Source organism: Neomonachus schauinslandi, chromosome 1 (assembly GCF_002201575.2).
Source record: "Neomonachus schauinslandi chromosome 1, ASM220157v2, whole genome shotgun sequence".
In the NCBI taxonomy this organism is placed as follows: Eukaryota; Metazoa; Chordata; class Mammalia; order Carnivora; family Phocidae; genus Neomonachus; species Neomonachus schauinslandi.
In genome coordinates, this window is record NC_058403.1 from 159,887,884 (window position 1) to 159,904,906 (window position 17,023).

The 17,023-nt window shown below is 54.4% G+C and overlaps 2 protein-coding genes across 3 annotated transcripts in view; one reads left to right on the plus strand and one right to left on the minus strand.

The window, feature by feature from the left end:
* Positions 1-6,744, plus strand: part of SLC6A6 (solute carrier family 6 member 6) — a 79,859-nt gene extending 73,115 nt beyond the window's left edge. For both annotated transcript variants that reach the window (XM_021695124.1, XM_021695125.1), the window contains 3 exons: positions 416-516; positions 3,097-3,267; positions 6,442-6,744. In XM_021695124.1, the coding sequence (XP_021550799.1) occupies positions 416-516; positions 3,097-3,267; positions 6,442-6,582 (413 nt within the window). In that variant the 3' untranslated portion in view covers positions 6,583-6,744. The remainder of the gene's footprint in view (positions 1-415; positions 517-3,096; positions 3,268-6,441) is intronic.
* Positions 6,745-15,441: 8,697 nt separating this feature from the next.
* GRIP2 (glutamate receptor interacting protein 2) overlaps positions 15,442-17,023 on the minus strand; it is a 56,247-nt gene continuing 54,665 nt past the window's right edge. Inside the window, exons 23-24 of the mRNA XM_044912703.1 lie at positions 16,626-16,772; positions 15,442-15,600 (exon numbers count right to left, since the gene is read on the minus strand). Coding sequence (XP_044768638.1) covers positions 15,442-15,600; positions 16,626-16,772 — 306 coding nt within the window. The remainder of the gene's footprint in view (positions 15,601-16,625; positions 16,773-17,023) is intronic.

Consider the following 17,023-nt stretch of genomic DNA (forward strand, 5'->3'; position numbering starts at 1 on the left):
TCCCTACAGAAATAATACCACTGTGGCCGCACTGTGTATTCTCCCCTTGCTGAAGATGCAGGGTATGACTGTATGTTTTTACAAACACAGAATTTGGCTATGCAGGGGTCTCCCTATGATTTACTGCTCTGGGATCCAGGCATGGTCCATTTCAACCCTCTTGAGACCTTGGATTGGCCACACCAGGTTTTGGGGCTTGTCTAAGTTTGCCTGAAAAATATAGGATGCCCAGTTACATTTGAATTTCAAGTAATTTCAGATAAACGCCTGCCACTCTTGGGTCTTTGTGGTGTCGAGTAGCAGGGATCTGGAGCAGACCCCAGGGACCCCCTCATGGCCCTTGAGCCCCTTCTGTGCAATTCAGATGCTAGTGTTGGACACTGCGTCACCATCTGTCTACCTCTGTCTCTCCTAGGCAGCGATAACCTTTATGACGGTATTGAGGACATGATTGGCTATCGGCCTGGGCCGTGGATGAAGTACAGCTGGGCCGTGGTCACTCCAGTTCTCTGTGTTGTGAGTTCTGCCCTGCCTTTCTGTGGGTGCTAGCCTTTTCTCCTTGGGGCTTGACGTTCTTACCTGCTAAACCATCTTTCACTCAGCTTCTGCCAAATGCTGGCCTCTGACAAGCCCAGCGACACCTCTGCCTGGGAGAGGTGGGGCCGCAGGCTGCTCCCAAAAGTTACCTTGAGATGAGTTTTGACAGATAAGTCAGGTTGGGCAGGAGGTTGTGTGCTCTGTTGTGGACCCCCTGAATTTCTCAACATGCCCCGATACACAAGCCCAGGATATACAGGATAAGAGCTGGTCAGGAAGAGAAAAAGGGAAGGGCATTCCTGGCAGAAGAACCAGCATGGGCAAAGCAAGGCATTCTGAAAGAGGAAGGTGTATCGGGGCATGTTGAGAAATTCAGGGGGTCCACAACAGAGCACATAACCTTTGCCCAAGCACTTCTGGGACTCAATGAGCTCAGTTTGGGTCACTGATTAGGTTGAGGGGCCTTTGGGATGTCAAATGGAGACAGGTCATAGACATTGGAAATGTGCTGTTTCCATGGCAGGGTGGGGGTTGTGGGAGGTCCCAGCAAAGAGATGCCACGGACTCTCCCAAGAACAAGGAAGCTTCGTCCCCACCCAGGACCCAAAGGCAGTGATGTGCCACATTCCTCTTCCCACCAGGGTTCCCTTGCCTGCCATCTTGGAATGTAGCTTAGAGCATGCCCAGGCACCCCACTTCAAACTTCCACTCAGAGGCTCTGGCAAAAGGGAGGTCTTCTGCTTCCCTGTCATTGTTTGAAACCAGTCGTGAGCTTTGGAGCTAGCTGCAGGGGAAGACATCTGCTATGCCATTCTCAGCTCATACCGTGGGGAGTGCAAATGGCAGAAATGTTCCGTACATTTAGGAACCAGGTGCTGAGAGATGAATGGGATCCTCCCCTCAGTGACCCCGCTCCCAGGCCAGAATAAATCCATACTGCCCTTAACTCACTGTGTGGGACCTTAAGCAAGTCCCTTACCTGCCGGGGCCCCGGTTTACCCCATCATAAAGCAAGGACTCTGCAGTGGGAGGTGAGTGGCAGCTGACAACCTTAGGTTGTTACTGCTGCCCTTGAATATGGCTGTGGTCTTCTCATCTGACGTGCGTATTTTCCCCACAAAATTCAGTAAATTGTAGCAGCCAGGAACCACAATTGGCGAGTTATTGTTGGAGGTGAATTTAGTTGGGTTCAAAGCCCTTGTTCTCGTCCTCACTTGACGTTGGTTTGTGAGAAACTCCTCTCACCACTCCGACCATCAGTTTCTTCCTCCTTTCCTCCCCGAGGAGTTGGATAGATCAGGGGTAGCCTGCATCCCCAGGTGGTAGGATCAGGTCACCCTGGTGGAAAGAGGAATATGAATGGGCAGGTCCCAAGCTTCCTGGTGCTGGGAGAGCCTAGAGCAGCCCTCTTCTGGGCCTCTCCCTGTCTAAGCTACACCCCACCTTTAGGGACAGGAACAACAACAGGGCCAGGCATACAGTAGACGCCTAGTGGGAGACGTCTGCAGCCTAATGCTCTCCCTTGCCCCATCACTAATTCTGATTTCTGTAGATTTGTCTTCCCGTCAAACCCCAGATATTAGGTAGTGGAGATTTAAGTCATGTTTACACTGTGGATGAATCTACGACAACCCTGGGTTATACACTGAGATGCTGGAATTCTGACAAGAAGCAGAAGTCCTGGGCCCTCCCAGCCAGCCTTACGTGCTCTTCTCAGGGAAATACGGACTTTGCATAGGCTTTTGGGCTCAGAGCTCACCGCACCCCACCATTCATGGATGCTGATAGCCACCGGCCTTTGGCATGGGCTTGGGGCTGGACACCCAGCTGGGCAAGGCCCAGGTCCACACCAGGTCCTGGGAAGCTAGGCCTGGGGTTCAGGGATAGAGATGTGTGGGTGGCAGTTGGGGAAGGGGAGGAAAGACTTTCAGCCATGCAGTTAGTGTTTATTATGCACCCACTGTGTGCACCGGGACCTGCACCAGGTGTTAGAGAACTGGGGGAGAACAAGACTGACTCCCCACCTGTCCTCACTGACTCAGTTGGGTGGGGGAGTGTGTGCTGAAGAAGTAATTATAACCACATGCTTCCCGGGAAGGAAGAGGATGGGCACCTGACTGCGTCTGGGCAGGGCCTGGACAAGTAAGGCAGGACCATAAGAGCTAAATTAGGATGAGAAGATGAAGGGTGAAGGGCTCTAGTCAGAGAACAGCCTGTTCTAAGGCCCCGGGGCAAGTGGCTGAGGAGCTGGAAGGATTTCAGGGCAGCTGGGGTGTGGACATGGAAGAAGGCGTAGTGGGTAGATAAGGGGTGAAGGGGCACAGCTCTTGGCTGACATTGCTGGCCGGGCTGAGGAGTTTAGATGGTGTCCTGAAGGCGATGGGAAGCCCCAGAACGGTCCTGAGCAGGGAAGCCACTTGATCAGATTTGCCCCAGGGAGGTCCTCAGGCAGCAGAGTGGAGAAGGGTATGAGGCCCCTCGGGTGCGGGCTGCCCTGGTCCCCTAAGCTCTGTGCCCCCGATGCCCAGGGCCCCCCCTAACTGTGCCATCTCTCCACAGGGATGTTTTATCTTCTCTCTCGTCAAGTACATCCCCCTGACCTACAACAAAGTCTATGTGTACCCCACCTGGGCCATCGGGCTGGGCTGGAGTCTGGCCCTGTCCTCCATGATGTGTGTCCCCTTGGTCATGGTCATCCGCCTCTGCCAGACGGAAGGGCCGTTCCTCGTGGTGAGCACATGGGGCCGAGGCTGGATGTGGGGGATGTGGGAGGGTGAGAGGGGGGAAGGGTGAAAGTCAGCTACCGGCTGTTGGCTGTCGGTTTGCTGTGTGACCTTGGGCACGTCGCTGGCCTCTCTGGGTCCTGCACCCTTTGCCTGCCCTGTGGAGGGGTTGAGATTGTGGGCAGGCACATGGGGGAACAGGAAAAAAGAACAGTTCACGGGGACAAAGGCTCTGTGGTGAGGTTCGGAGCAGGGCTGTGGGCAGGAGGAGGAATTTGCCAGGCAGAGAATGAGACATGGAAGGCCGTGATGCCCGGTGCATTCACAGGCAAGGACGTGTGACAGCACTTGGGCAGCAGTGACATGTTCTGGGGGGTGGGTGATGGCTCTGGACAGGTGACTGGTTTTGCATGCCAAGCTCAGAGTTAGGGCTTTATCCTGGGAGCAGTGGGGGCCATGTTGCTGAAGCCCTAAGACAAGAGACAAGGAGCCGGGAAGGAAGCCTGAGCTCCACCCAGAGGCCTTCTCTTACCCTGAAGCCAAGGTTTGGATAAGCCCAACCCATGTTGGTGTCCCTCCCTTCCCCACATCTGTGGCCCCGTCTGCTGCGGGAGACAGAACCTCAGGCCCCCAGGTCCTGTGCCTGCCAGGCTCCCACCCCGAGGCTCCCTCCTTACCACCAACCTCTCAGAAATTTCTCCCAACAATACTGCAGATTCCAGGCTGTGGCAAAAGCTGAGGCTCTTTCCAAGAAATCCTTTTCTTAGAATCTCCCTTAACCTTTGGGCTTGGGCCAGCTCCAAGACTACACTGTTTTGTTCTGGGCTGTTTTTATTGTTATTCTCTTAAAAATCTGGAGCCAGGATGTCCTGGGGCCCTGGCTCCCCCTTGGGCTGGGCCAGTTTCCTTGTGGGCAGGGGAATGGCCTGGAGGTGGTGGTGGTGGGGGGAGAGGGGCGGCCCTGGGCAGAAAGGGAGCAGCCTGCCCTAGACAGAGGAAGTAGGCGGGGGCGTGCCCGGGAGGAAAACAGGCGATGAAGCCGGGGTCTGTCTGAGCCAGGACAGCCCTGGGGCCCTTGGGGGTTCCTGCAGCAGCGGACCCATTGTAATTTGTCAGGATACAGGGAAGGACCCCAGTGTTCAGCCAGAATACTGGTAGGCCCTATGATTTGTTAAAATCCTGAACTACTGGGTCTGGGGACAGATGGGCGATTGCTACGGCCCTGAGCCCTCCACATGTCCCCCCCCAAACACTCTATGCCAACCTAGCCCCTCCCTGGCAATTTCCAGAATGTCTCTACTACCAAGAAACTAAAGGGGTGATTGGGGCGCAGCAGAGGGTCCTAAATGTCTATACCGATAGGTCAGTGCCCACAGCAGTTGCAGATTCAACCGTGGAGGAGGGACACCTAACGCTAACTGTGTCCCTTCAAAGCCTAATCTTTTTTTTTTTTTTTAAAGATTTTATTTATTTATTTGAGAGAGAGAGAATGAGAGGGAGGAGGGTCAGAGGGAGAAGCAGACTCCCTGCCGAGCAGGGAGCCCGATGCGGGACTCGATCCAGGGACTCCAGGATCATGACCTGAGCCGAAGGCAGTCGCTTAACCAACTGAGCCACCCAGGCGCCCCCCTTCAAAGCCTAATCTTAAAATAGTGTTCCATCCCAAGTTTAGAGGTTTGATGAGAAGGGGTTTGTGTGGGGGAAGGAAGAGGGTGTGGGTGAGGCCTCCGCTCAAACTTGCACCTACAAACTGGGTGGATAACCGAAGCCCCCTCCTCTGAAGGCATAGGAGCCCCCATCGATCTGTTTGCTGTGGGCCCCTCGACCTGTCTCCCGGCTGTGCTCCCAGCAATGAGCGTCTCTCTGAGCCAGGTTTGCAAACCCAGAGCTCTGTCCTGGGAGGACTCCAGTTCCGTGTGCACCTCCCATAGAGCTGGAGCCCCACTGGCCGCCTGGCGTTGTCTACCTCTTGTCCCATCTTCTGGGCGTGCACCTGTGTAGAGAGGCAATGTGGTGGAAGGGAGCTGAGCCTGCTCTCTGGCCGCCCTTCCATCCCTTGCCCTTTACCTGGGGCCTCCAGGCCAGCTCCGCCAGGACCAGGCAGGGAACCCAGGCGAGGGAAGCCGTCAGGCAGGGCTGGGAGGGACCTGGAGAAGGTGATCCAGAGCTGCGGCAGGCAGCCAGGCCCTCAGCTCTGGCCTGCTGTGACCAAGAGGGGGTGTATGGCCCTGGGGTTGCCAGATCTTGCAAGTTTTTAAGAACAGATGGAAATCTGGATTTTCCAAGTGAAATACTGTAGCTTTTAATAAGCACCTTAAAAAAATTGTAATAGACTTAAGTGGAATGTAAATGCCTAAGTAGAAAGGTTTCTTCTTCACGACTGCTTCCTGCTGAAGTCTCTGAATGGACACTTGGCAGGAGGGGAGCTGGGAGTCATGAGCCCTGAGTTGGTCACTGTTGGCTTTCTGGGTGTCCTGGGAAGGGCTCTTTGCCTCACTGAGTCCATGATCCGGCAACCAGCCAGGAGGACAAAACTCACCCTGCCCAAAAGTGATGGGATGATTCTCGTACAGTCCAACCTCTGGCTCCTCTCTGTCAGAAGTTGCAGCTCGGACATGAACAGTGGTCTCTGAGCCCCGAGCAGGGAGAACCGGATACCTACGGGGTGGGGAAGGGAAGGGACCCTAGTGCAAGAAGGCAGGAAATGCAGTTTACAGGCAGCTGAGGAATTTGGAGTTTCTCCTTGGAGAAGGTGGGGGCCATAGGAGGCTCACAACAGTTATCCAACCTCTGGCATACAAACTGCAGAAACTCGGGCTGCTTTGCAAGTCAGAGAAGTCAGGGGATGGGAATTACAAGGAGGCATATTTCAGCTCCATGGGAGAAAGAAGTCGGAGCTGGGAGGTGTGAGTCCCCTGTCCCTGAGGTGGGCAAGCAGGGGTTGGCCAAGGGAACTACTGACAGGAATTCTGCGCTGATTCAAGGCCCAGAGGGACCTTAGAAGCACCTTAGTTCAACTCCTTCGTTTGCCAGTGGATGCCTTGGCGGGGCCAGAGAGGGTCCTAGTTCGCCAAAGGCCAGACAGCACACTGGCCCGACTCAGGGCGTGTAGACGGTCGTGGCGGAGCGGGGAAGCAGCCGCCTGACTTTCCTCTCTGCTCCCGTCCCCTTGCTTCTCCAGAGACTCAAGTACCTGCTGACCCCGAGGGAACCCAACCGCTGGGCCGTGGAGCGCGAGGGGGCTGCGCCCTACAGCTCCCGCCTGGCTGTGAACGGCGCCCTCATGAAACCGACCCACATCATAGTAGAGACCATGATGTGAGCTCTCGGGCGGACGGGCTGCTTCCCTGCTGTTTACTAACATTAGATTCTCATAGGACCAGGTTTACAGAGCTTTCTATTTGCACTAGGATTGTTTTTTTTAATTGTCACAGAAAATGTTACTCTGTGTGTGTGTGCGCGCGTGTATGTGTGTGTGTTGGGGGGGTGTGTGCGTGTGGTATTGTGCGTATGTGTATTTTGTTTTGATTTGGGGATATTTTGTACAAAAAGAAAACCCACCGGCAGATGTCCGGGGCAAGGCAGAGCTTTCGTATTGAATTAGATGTATTTTATGGGAACTTGGTAAATTTCTCTTTGTATTTTTTTTTACGTATAATTATATATACATTTAGAGATTGTCATACACTTTTACCACTTGAATTGATCTTCTTGCCAGCAATAGATCTCGTTTTCAAAAGCAATTCTTCGGTGCTTGCGTAGCTGGCAGAAAGTTCTGCCCCCCAAAACACAGGGTGGGATTTTCCTGGACAGCAGACCCATTTTAAAGGTGTAGTACCTTCCCAACCTGGTTCACATAGAAGCATACAGCTGGGGAAGGGGAGGCCCCACGAGCTGGCCAGACCCAGAGGGGCTGGAGAAAGGAGGGCCACGAGAAGATGCTTCATTACACTTGTCTTAGCCAAGAAGAGAGATGCCAAAATAATGAATCCACCCCTCACATCAAGGGACTGACTTAAAGCGGACAGATGAGGCCGGACAGCGAAAGTCTGATTCTCTATAAACCGTTGCACCAGGAGCAAAATCCCACCTAATACTTTGAGATTGAGGGTAGATAGTCAGAAGGACCGTCCGACAGATTGTCAGAACCATTCATCCGAGGGGGGGCCCGGCAAGAGCTCGCAGGAGGGCTTGGTGAGGATGGTGCCCCGACATTCAGGAGCCCTCAGGAGGCTGCCGGCGTGGCTGCCGCCCAGGGCATCCCAGGTAGAGGTCTAAGGCCCGCCCAGCAGGAGCTGGCGGTCTCGGGGCTCCAAACCTCACACAGATGGGGCTGTTGCATTTTAATGGGGTTCTTTAACCTTAAAGAACCTGGCCACTCCCCAGCTGACATCTCTTGCAGCTGTGTGGGGGAGCAAAGCATGATGTATTCGGTGAGGGACGAGGGGTGGGCCGGTGGACCAAAGGGTGTGGGCCCAGGCGTTCAGGGAGGCCTGGTGTCAGGGAGGGGTGCTTTTCTTTCCTCATTTCTACCCCCTCAGCTCTGTCCTCATCTCCCAGAGGCTGGGAGACTCCTGACAAGCTCCCCGCCCAGGCTGCCCCAGCTCCTCGCTGGGAGTGCCAAGAGTGCTTTTGGAGGCTCCCCGAGTCTTGGATTCGGTGAAGTGCTCCCAAACCCTCCTCCCCGTTCGGGCACAAAAGCAGCCCTTGGTGACGACTCAGGTGGTGGTGAGGCCCTTCACGTCACAACCCCTGCAGTAGCTGGTGTTAGATGCACACTATGTGGGGACCGAGGAGAGGAGGTGAGGGAGCATGTTTTAGAAAGGTGGGATTGTTCGGGGGGGCTGGCACCCCAGAACTGGTTTGACCAAGAGCCTGATTGAGAGTGGCATTCCCCTCTGAACCAGGAGGGAAGGTACTCCACCTTTAAAATCCTGACACGGACGTGTCTCCACCCAAGCCCCCATTTGGACCTAAACTGTGCCATTTAAACTGTCACTTCCAAGTTCAGAGTCTAAACTAAACCAAAACATTGTCACTCAAAGACGACAGTGACTGCCTCATGGGGTGTGGAGAGTGAAATCCAGCTCAGGTTTTCAGAGTGGGGGCTCTCTGAATCCTGGAACCCTCTCCCCAAATTCGGGAGGGGAGGAGCCTCTGGTGTCCCCCTCCCCCGGGGCAGAGGCAATCCTGAACCTCTTCTCTTTGGCAAACATTCACATTTCACTGTTTCCAAAGCATGTACTCTGCCAAACAATACCCAGTCCTATTCCAAACCGTTAACAATTGTGTGTTCCTTTTTTTCTATGTATTTATGGTTGCCGCTGTGTCTGATTTTATTTTTGTTGTTGTTTCCTAATTTTACTGAGTAGCAATGTGACCTATTTTCCTTTGTCTCATGGAACTTAGTAAACTAACCACTGTCAACAACTGGGGACAGGCGATATGTGGGGATAAGGGGGGCTTGGCAAACTGTGGCTGCCTGGGCATTTGTGGTCATTTCAGGCTACAATATCTCCCCTCCGGGTGAAAGGCTACAGTATTTTGGGTTGGTAGGCAAATTGCAACATTCTGGAAATGGCCTGAGAAAGGCTTCTTCCTATAAGATTCGCAGACCAAATTCTAGACCAAAGACACATGCAGACCAAGTCCCCAGGCCCTGCCTGGAAGGAAGGTCAGCCACTTTACCCAAGCCCGCTCCTCGACAATCTCCCGGTGCACCTGTCTCCAGTTGGACCCTCTTGTCTACCCGCCCTAGCCCTTGTGTATCTGCAGAACTTGGCTCTGTGAGTACAAGGTGTAATGATGCGTGACTTTTATATGTCTCCACATAAAGGAAACTTGTCTTTGGAGCTCATGACTCTGGTCCTCCTGTCTCTGGAGAACAGGCATTCCGCCCGCTCTCTGCCTTGGGATGGGTCAGAAATTCTGGTGCCCCCACGTAGCCCAGTCGGCCGGCTCTGAGAAGGGATGCAAGGGAGATGGTTAAAGAACTTTCTGAGGCTTCAGAAATGGGCAAGGGCCTCAGGATAAATCTCACCCAGGGAGATGCTTCAGCGAGCCTGACACGGGTCGTGTCAGTCCCTGCAGTGGACCTTCCTGCATGGTCAATGCCTCCCCATCAACGCCCTTGTAAAATGGGGGAAATGAGGTCCGGAGTGAGGAAGAGACTGGGCACAGAGAGCAGGGACTGGAGCCAGACTGTCTGCAGTCAGTTCCAGCTGCTCCAGTTCTCCAAGGGGTGTGTGGCGAGTGGTGAGTGCAGCTCCCCATGGTTCTCCCTGAAGACCAAAGACGAGCCTTTATGAAAAAGGAAAGCGCTCTGTCCCCCAGCATTCAGGGACGAGGAGAGCAGCACCCCCACCCTCTCACCATCCTCGGGCCCGCCGGACCTCAGGCTGCGGCTCCGTGGGACGGGTGACTGCACCCAACAACCCTCTGAGCTAGGAATTGAGATCCCGGTTGCATGTGAGGTAACTGAGGCCCAGTGAAGCCAGTTGGTGTACAAGAGGCAGAATCCCTTAGGCAAGATTTAGCCCGAGGCCATGCAGGACATTCCCAGGGAGCGAGAAGTGGCCTTGGGGGATTTCTGGGTGACACACAGCCCCCTCTCTGTACCTCTGTTCCCTCATTCTCACCCCAGATCCCCAGCACACACACACCCCCCCCCAGAGAAGGTGGTGAAGCACAAGGAGAGTGAGCCAGCCTCAGCCTAGCACGGGGTGATCAGTGTCACCCAGGTGCCACCACGTAGTGGTCCATGGCCCAGTCGGGATCTTCCCAACACTGCCCTTCTGGACCAGGCAATGCTCTGGGCAGCCAGTGCTAAAGGCAGAGGTGCCTTCCTTCCCCTCAAGCCTCAGACACAGGCCAGGAAGGATCCAAGAGAAACATCGAGGCCCCTCCGGCCCGAGACCCCAGTGTCAGGCAGCCCCAGGCTGGGCTGTCCACGTGGATGCTGTACATAGCACCATGCAAAAATCCAACAAGCACAAACCAAACCAAGTCCCAGATACGAAAACTCAGAGAGGGGCGTGAGCAACCCGGAAGCCAGAGAACAGCATTTTCCTCGCCCCCAGCACCCTGTTGACGCCTGGCCCTCAGAACGCTCTTGTTTTAATAGGAAGCTGTGTTTCATTGTTCTCTTGTGGGTGTCACTACAGACGTGTTCTGACAGTTCCCTGAAGGATGGAGCATCTTGTTACATATTTGGCTTCAAATTGAGATGTTGGCTCCATTTCTTTCTTTTTTTTTTCCCCCAATTAATTTTCGAATCCCTAGCAACTGTGACTCTGTATTTAGCACAAGAGAAAGCTGAGAACGTGGGTCTTGCCTCCTTCCAGAAATATGTCTGGCTCATCAGGACTTTTTTTTAAAACTTCAAAATATTTTTAAGATATTTTAAACTTTTGTAAAAAAAAAAAATCAACCAACGAGATTCTTCTGAGGAGGAACATTTGTATCTGAATAAGATCCTTGGTGTGTAATTCAGTCTTGCAGTATACAAGCTTTTGTGTATAAATGTTTTATGATATGAATCCCTGTATTTTGCAGGGCTTTTCTTTTCCTCTTTTGCTTTTTAGATAAATATGTATATCGATATTTTAAATTCATCTTTGCTTTTTTTTTAGAGGAGTTTGTAATCACCTTATAACATGAAAATAAACATTTCCTTTTTAAAATCCAACACGTGTGGGTTCAGTTTTGATGAGGCTCTCTTTCCTCCTGTGTGGCAAGCGCCTGACCGTTTACAGAGGCTTTCAGTTCTGCCCCAGGGTGCTCCCCAAAGGTGGTGTTGTCATCCATGGTCGGAGACAGAGGCAGAGGCAGAGGATCACAGAGGGGATGCAGTCAACTCCAGGGCACACAGCAAGTCTGTGAAAGCGTTGTTCTCTGACTCCTGAGTTTGCTCCGGCTGGTTCCACCGACGCTGGGACTGAAGCCCACCTGCCGCACACCCAACCCTGCGGGGCCGCTCACATCGGTCTCCCGAGCCTCAGTTTCCCCACTTGGAATAAACCACTGCCCCTTTTGAGGCTTTGGGCTGATTAGAGGTGACGCACCAGGAGTAGTCACTTACTGACGCCCAAGCAGGGGCTTTCTGACTGCTAAGTCCAAGAGTGGGGCAGGCTGCAGGGAGGGGGTAAGCCCTAGAGGGATGCAAATAGAAATCATGCCACAGACACTGGGGCCTCAAAAGGGAGGACACGCAGGACCCCAGAAAATAAGTGGTTGGCACAGACGTCCTCCGCCTTGGGAATCATGTACCCAACCCACTGTTATAGATGGGGAAACTGAGGTAGGGAGAGGGGCTCAGCCTCGCTGGGGTCACAGAGCAGGTCGATGTTTTGGGCAGATCAGTGAGTGTGGGCAAGTTCAGGGGAGGCTGCTGGGTCCTTTCCCCAACTTCCCAGACCAAAAAAAGGTCTCTTGGTAACTCATTATTTATAGACAATGTTAGAATAAAATACCACTCCCCCAGCTCTGTTTCTGGCTATTGGCCTTTCTGATGGCCTCTGTCCACTTTCCTCCTCCCTGTGTGCCTTGGCCACATAACTTGTTCAAGTTGTAGCTCCATCCTTTACTCCCCGTGTGACTTAGGGCAAGTTACTTAACCTCTCTGTGCCTCCTTTCCTCACCTAGAACATTGGGATGATAACAGAGCCACCTCGGAAGGCTGCAGGAGGACCCAGGGATTCTTGAAAAGCACGCAGAACAATGCCTGCACAAAGCCCAATGCCTGCACAAAGCCGGTGTGTAGGACGGGGCCTCTCCTGGTCACGACCCGCCCACACCTCTCTCCCCCTTGAGGAAGGGCCCTGAACCTACCGCCCAGCCCTGGGAGGAGCCGCAGTGACCCATGCACAGCTCGCCTTTGGCTTCCCTGGCCCAGCCACGTCGTTGCCCCCAGCGTGGTCCAGCCAGGCTAGCACACCTCCAGAGATGGGGCGCGCACTCCATCCTGCATGGTTGATGGGAAGAAGCGCTCCCTCTGCCCACACAGCTGTGGTCCCCCAGGGAGGCCTGGCCATGACCTCAGGGCTCATCGTGCCCTGGCTGCCCTGTGAAGACTCAGGGCATTGATGGGGCCACACCCAGGCTAAAGGGGCTCCATATAGCAGACCCACCACTCACCTGCCTCCTTGACTTCGCCCTGCTGACAGAACAAAATCCATAGTCCCTACCCAAACCCTTACCACTGGGCCCTGCAAACCTCCAACCTGGTCTCCCCACTCTGCTTCTGGGCCTCCTTTCTCTTCCTTGAACCGACCAAGCTCATTCTCACCTCCAAACCTTTGCACTTGCTGTGCCCTCTGCCTGGGACACTGTTCTTCCCGGTCTCCCCAAGGGACTCCTGTCTTGAAGGTCTCAGGCCAAATATCACCTCTTCAGAGAAGTCCCTCCTGACCCCTGAGCTAAAGCTCTCGCCCCCCACTTTATCCCCATGACTGGGTTTTTTTCACTGCACTCCATACCTCCTGAAATAATCCTTTACGATTTGCTCCCTTGTTCACTGTCTGTCTTCCACCGAAGAATCTAAGCCCCATGCAGGCGGGACCTCCCTCATCCGTCGTGTTCATGTTGTTATCCCAGAGGCTGGAATGATGCAGAGCCCAAGCAGACCTTTGGAATGGATGAATTAATTAAAAGCAGGGAAGATGTCATAAGATCCAAACAGAAGTTGACTATTGCCAGCCTATGATTAAAAAAAAAAAAAAAAAAACACACACCACAATCTAGTTGCATTTAAATAATTTTATTTAAAAAAATCATCCCAACAGCAGCCCCTCCCCCCACCCCAGCTCCTAAGTCACTGCAACCCCTGGCAGAACAGATTTATACACGGGCCCCAAAGAGACCCCAAATGGCCTTTGCAACACAGCCCCTTGGCCTGTGTTTCCAAGAGCCCTAAGAAAACCCCATGTAGAAAAATACTTTACAAGGAATATGCTCTAATCTCAGCCAGAGAAAAATACAGCTTTTGGGGGTGGGAGGGGCAGGTCACAGGAGCTGTACCCAAAATGCATAGGCAGGCAGGACGCTCACCGGGGACGGGCATTGGGAAATGTCAAGTCTGGGATCTATGACCCCCCATGAGAAGCCAGAATATTGCATATGAGAAGGCTGGCCACGGCCAGGGGCCACCTGCCGGGCCTGGTTGCATACGTCTGGGAGATGGCAGAGGCCTCAGCCGGAGGAGGCAGGGGGCACTGGTCGGGGAGGGGATGCTTCTTCCCATCGGCAGTCGAACGCAGCTCTCCTGAGCCGAGAGGCCCTGGGAGTGCGGCCTGTCCAGCCCTGTCACTTGACAGAGGCCCAGAGAGGCTAGGCAACTTGCCTAAGCTCACACAGCTGCGGCTGCCGGTGGCCGTGTCTCTGCTGTGGCACCCCCCGGCCCCCCAGGCTGAGGGCTCTTGGCTTTTGCTCGGTGCCCCTGTGATGGGGGGGCAGTACCTTTTCACCCTGGGGCGGGTGTTTACACAGGAATCCAAGATAGCAGAGGCATTGGGCAGTCCAGCCCTGGCATGGAGGGCTCTCCAGGGAAGGCAGGGAGCAGCAGAGGGTGGGGAAGTGGAGGGAGAAGAGGGAATGCAGGCCCTCAGGGAGGGTGTGAGCAGGGTGCCCAGTGCGCATGGTCCTGGCCCTGACGGGGAGGCCCGTACCTGCTCAGAAAGACAATCCACCCCTAGACCGTCCAGAGAAGGGCAGACTGAGAGGGGTCACCGAGCAACCAAGCAGCAGCCCAGAGCAAAAAGAACAAGCCTCTTGACTCCCCATCTTGTCCCTCGAGTGGAAGAGGATTTGGGGGCCTCCAAGGGACGGAAGCATGGAGGATGCAGGCGGGAGCGGGTGCCCCGTTTTCCTGAGACCCCCGTTAAGAGCAAAGCAACCCCCCAGCCCTGACTGAATCCTGCCTGCCCACCTCCATCCCTGGGGCTGCAGCCCAGACCACCAGGTGAAGGCCTATGCCCTTCTCAAAATCAAAAGGATTTCTGGTCTGCGGAAAATGAGGACAATGACTTTAAGGGATGCTGGTGCTTTCAGATTTCAAGTGGGAATAAACTTTCTTAAATGACCTCTTTGGACACTGTCACCTTTGGGCATGAGAGAGAATGGCCCATCGCTTTCCTGCCTGCCTACGTCTGTCTCTGTGCCTCCCTCTCCCTGTCTCTCCTCCTTCATGGATTTGGAGATCGAAGAGGAGCTGTATCATCTTATATGTGATACTTCTATGGTTTTCCCATCTCCACCGAAATGGTGAACGAAAACTCCTGGGTCTTCTGTCCCAGATGACTCCCTCCCATTGCGAGGGGCCTGGCCTGAGAGGGGTGTATTCATATGGATCTCTGCCGGCCCCTCCTACAAAAGAAGGAGGAGGGGCTGAGAGCCCAAAGCCTGACACCCAGCTGGCCCAAAGGGCCCAGAACTGTGGGTCTCAAATCCCGGAGGCTTCAGACCAGAGCTGCCAAAATGAAAGAATCACTCACTTTCAGAATCAACAGGCCAATGTCTCCTGGGATTCAGCCATCCCAGCTCAAGAGCCTCTTAAGCGGGGATGCCAGCAAGCCCCAAACACCAGAATTCTGGAGTAGGGAAGGGGCTAGGCTGCCACCCTGAGTGGCATCCCTCTTGGGGGGAGGCTGTCCAGAAAAGGTGGCCCCCCAGGTTGCACCCTAAAGGCTCCCCCTATGGGGAAGCTAACTACCTGAGCCTGTGTGGACCCATTGCCCGGATGCCTCACACCTCAGTCCATGACTGCACTGGGGGTATCCGGTTCCCACTTGCCCACCTCCTGTGACAGGGAGCTCACTCCTCCCTGGCAACTCCATAGCTCTGCTGGGAGAAAGCACTCCCTATAGTAGCTGGGCTCCCTAGCCCCCAGGGCCCCTCTTCCAGCTGAGCAGCCTGTCTCAACCCCAACTGAGCGGGGCTCCTCTGGACATCTTGGAGTCCCAACATGGAGAAAGACCTAGATGTCACTCCAATTGGGACAGGGACCTCACAGCCTGGTACTCCAGGCACCAGAGAACCAGAGAATAGAGACAGATTCCAGTCCATGGCTCAGAGCCTGCCAGACGGACAGATGGATAAGTGAGTGGCCAGGTCTCCAGCCCAGTTACAGGTCTGGGGGCCAGGACCTACTCCCGAGGCCCCTGGGTGTCCAGACCACGTGCTGACTTCAAAGCATCCGGGGGCTGTTGGGGCCTGGTGCTCGTGGGGCTCGGCCGCTCTGGGTCAGTGGGTTGCGGCTGATGACCAGCGCCAGGACGTCACCTGCCTCCGCCAGGAGCGGCACGGCCAGGCAGCAGTCAAAGTCCCACGTGCGAACATGGTTGACCTGCAGAGAACACAGCCAAGGGGACAGACGGGCATCAGCTGAGCCCGGGCTGAAGAAGGTAGGAATCATTGAGATGTCCTCCAGTGTGGGCCCGGCCCCAGCCCAGATACAGGGTAAACCTAGAGCACACTCAAAAGAGAAGTCCTCCTTCATCGAGCTCTCTTTCAATCCTTCTGGTTAGGTTTTATCAAAGAGAAACCCCGAAGGAGGTGCCAGGACATCCTTCCTGCTCCTCTAACACCTACTTCTCTCCCTTTTTCATGAAAGAGCAGACCACACACAGCTTCCTGCCTAGAATTGGTGACATTGCTTTGTTTCTGTTTTATTTTTATTTCACACTGACCTTCTATGTCAAGCAAGGGGTGCTGGTCTTTCATTCCTAAATGACATGAAAAGCTTCTTTTCAAAATAAATTTAAGTCAGAAAAACTCCACCAATTTAAAGGAAACATATTCAGTAAATGTAGCGCTAACATAGCAGAAATCACACCAAAGGAACAAAAGTAGCTGGGGCGAGGGAAAAGCAGCGGAGTGTGGCTGGGCCAGGGCTGTCCCAGAGCTTTCCCTGGGCTCACCCGTATTTCCCAGGCTCCTTTGCAGTTAGCGAGGTCACCTGACAGGTTCTGGCCAATAGGCCATAAAGGGCAGTGGCAGGTGTTGCTTCTGGGTGGAGGCAGGAAAAAACCCACGTGTGGTTTTCCAAATTCGGTTCCTAGGTCACGTGGTCGAAGGCATTTGCAGAGGGTAGAGCCCCCACCAGCCTGGCGGAGCAAGCCTATGCCGCCCCCCAGCGGACAAATAAAGGTTCGTGTGTTAACCACTAAGATTCGGGGTTGTTAGTGCAACATAACTGAGCCTAACGGGCCCATAGGACTGGTGTTGTTATTCGCTTCGCACATGAGGAAGCCGGGGCTCAGAGAGAGAAGGTGACCGGCCTAAGGCCACTCAGGCAGGGTGGAAGTGGGGCTCTTTCCCCCGAGGCAAGGAAAGGCCACACTATCCATGCTGCCCCCAGCCCAGCATTACCTGAAGAACCCTGTCGAAGGGCCGGAGGCCCCCACGTTGGGCTGGCCCATCAGGGCGCACAGTGTGGACATAGACACCCTTCTCCAGGAGGCCGTCAGAGACGCTAAAACCAAAGTCATTCCGCAAGGGGTCCTTGTGCAGGGTCACCTGGGAGCAGAAGGAGGAGAAGTCCCTGGAGCTCTGACCTTTGTTCCCAGCTCCCCACAGCAGCCCAAATCCCCTGGTGTGGGACCCACGCCCCGCCCACTGCCCAGCCGCGCTCCCTGCCACTACCACATAGCGCCCCCTCGCGTTCTCCATGGCAGCACAACTTCCGGTTCCCGGCACCAGTCACAGTGGGGCAGCCGGGGAAGGGGTTCCTTCTCCGTTCTTCTTCAATCCTCTCCCTTCCCCCCAGG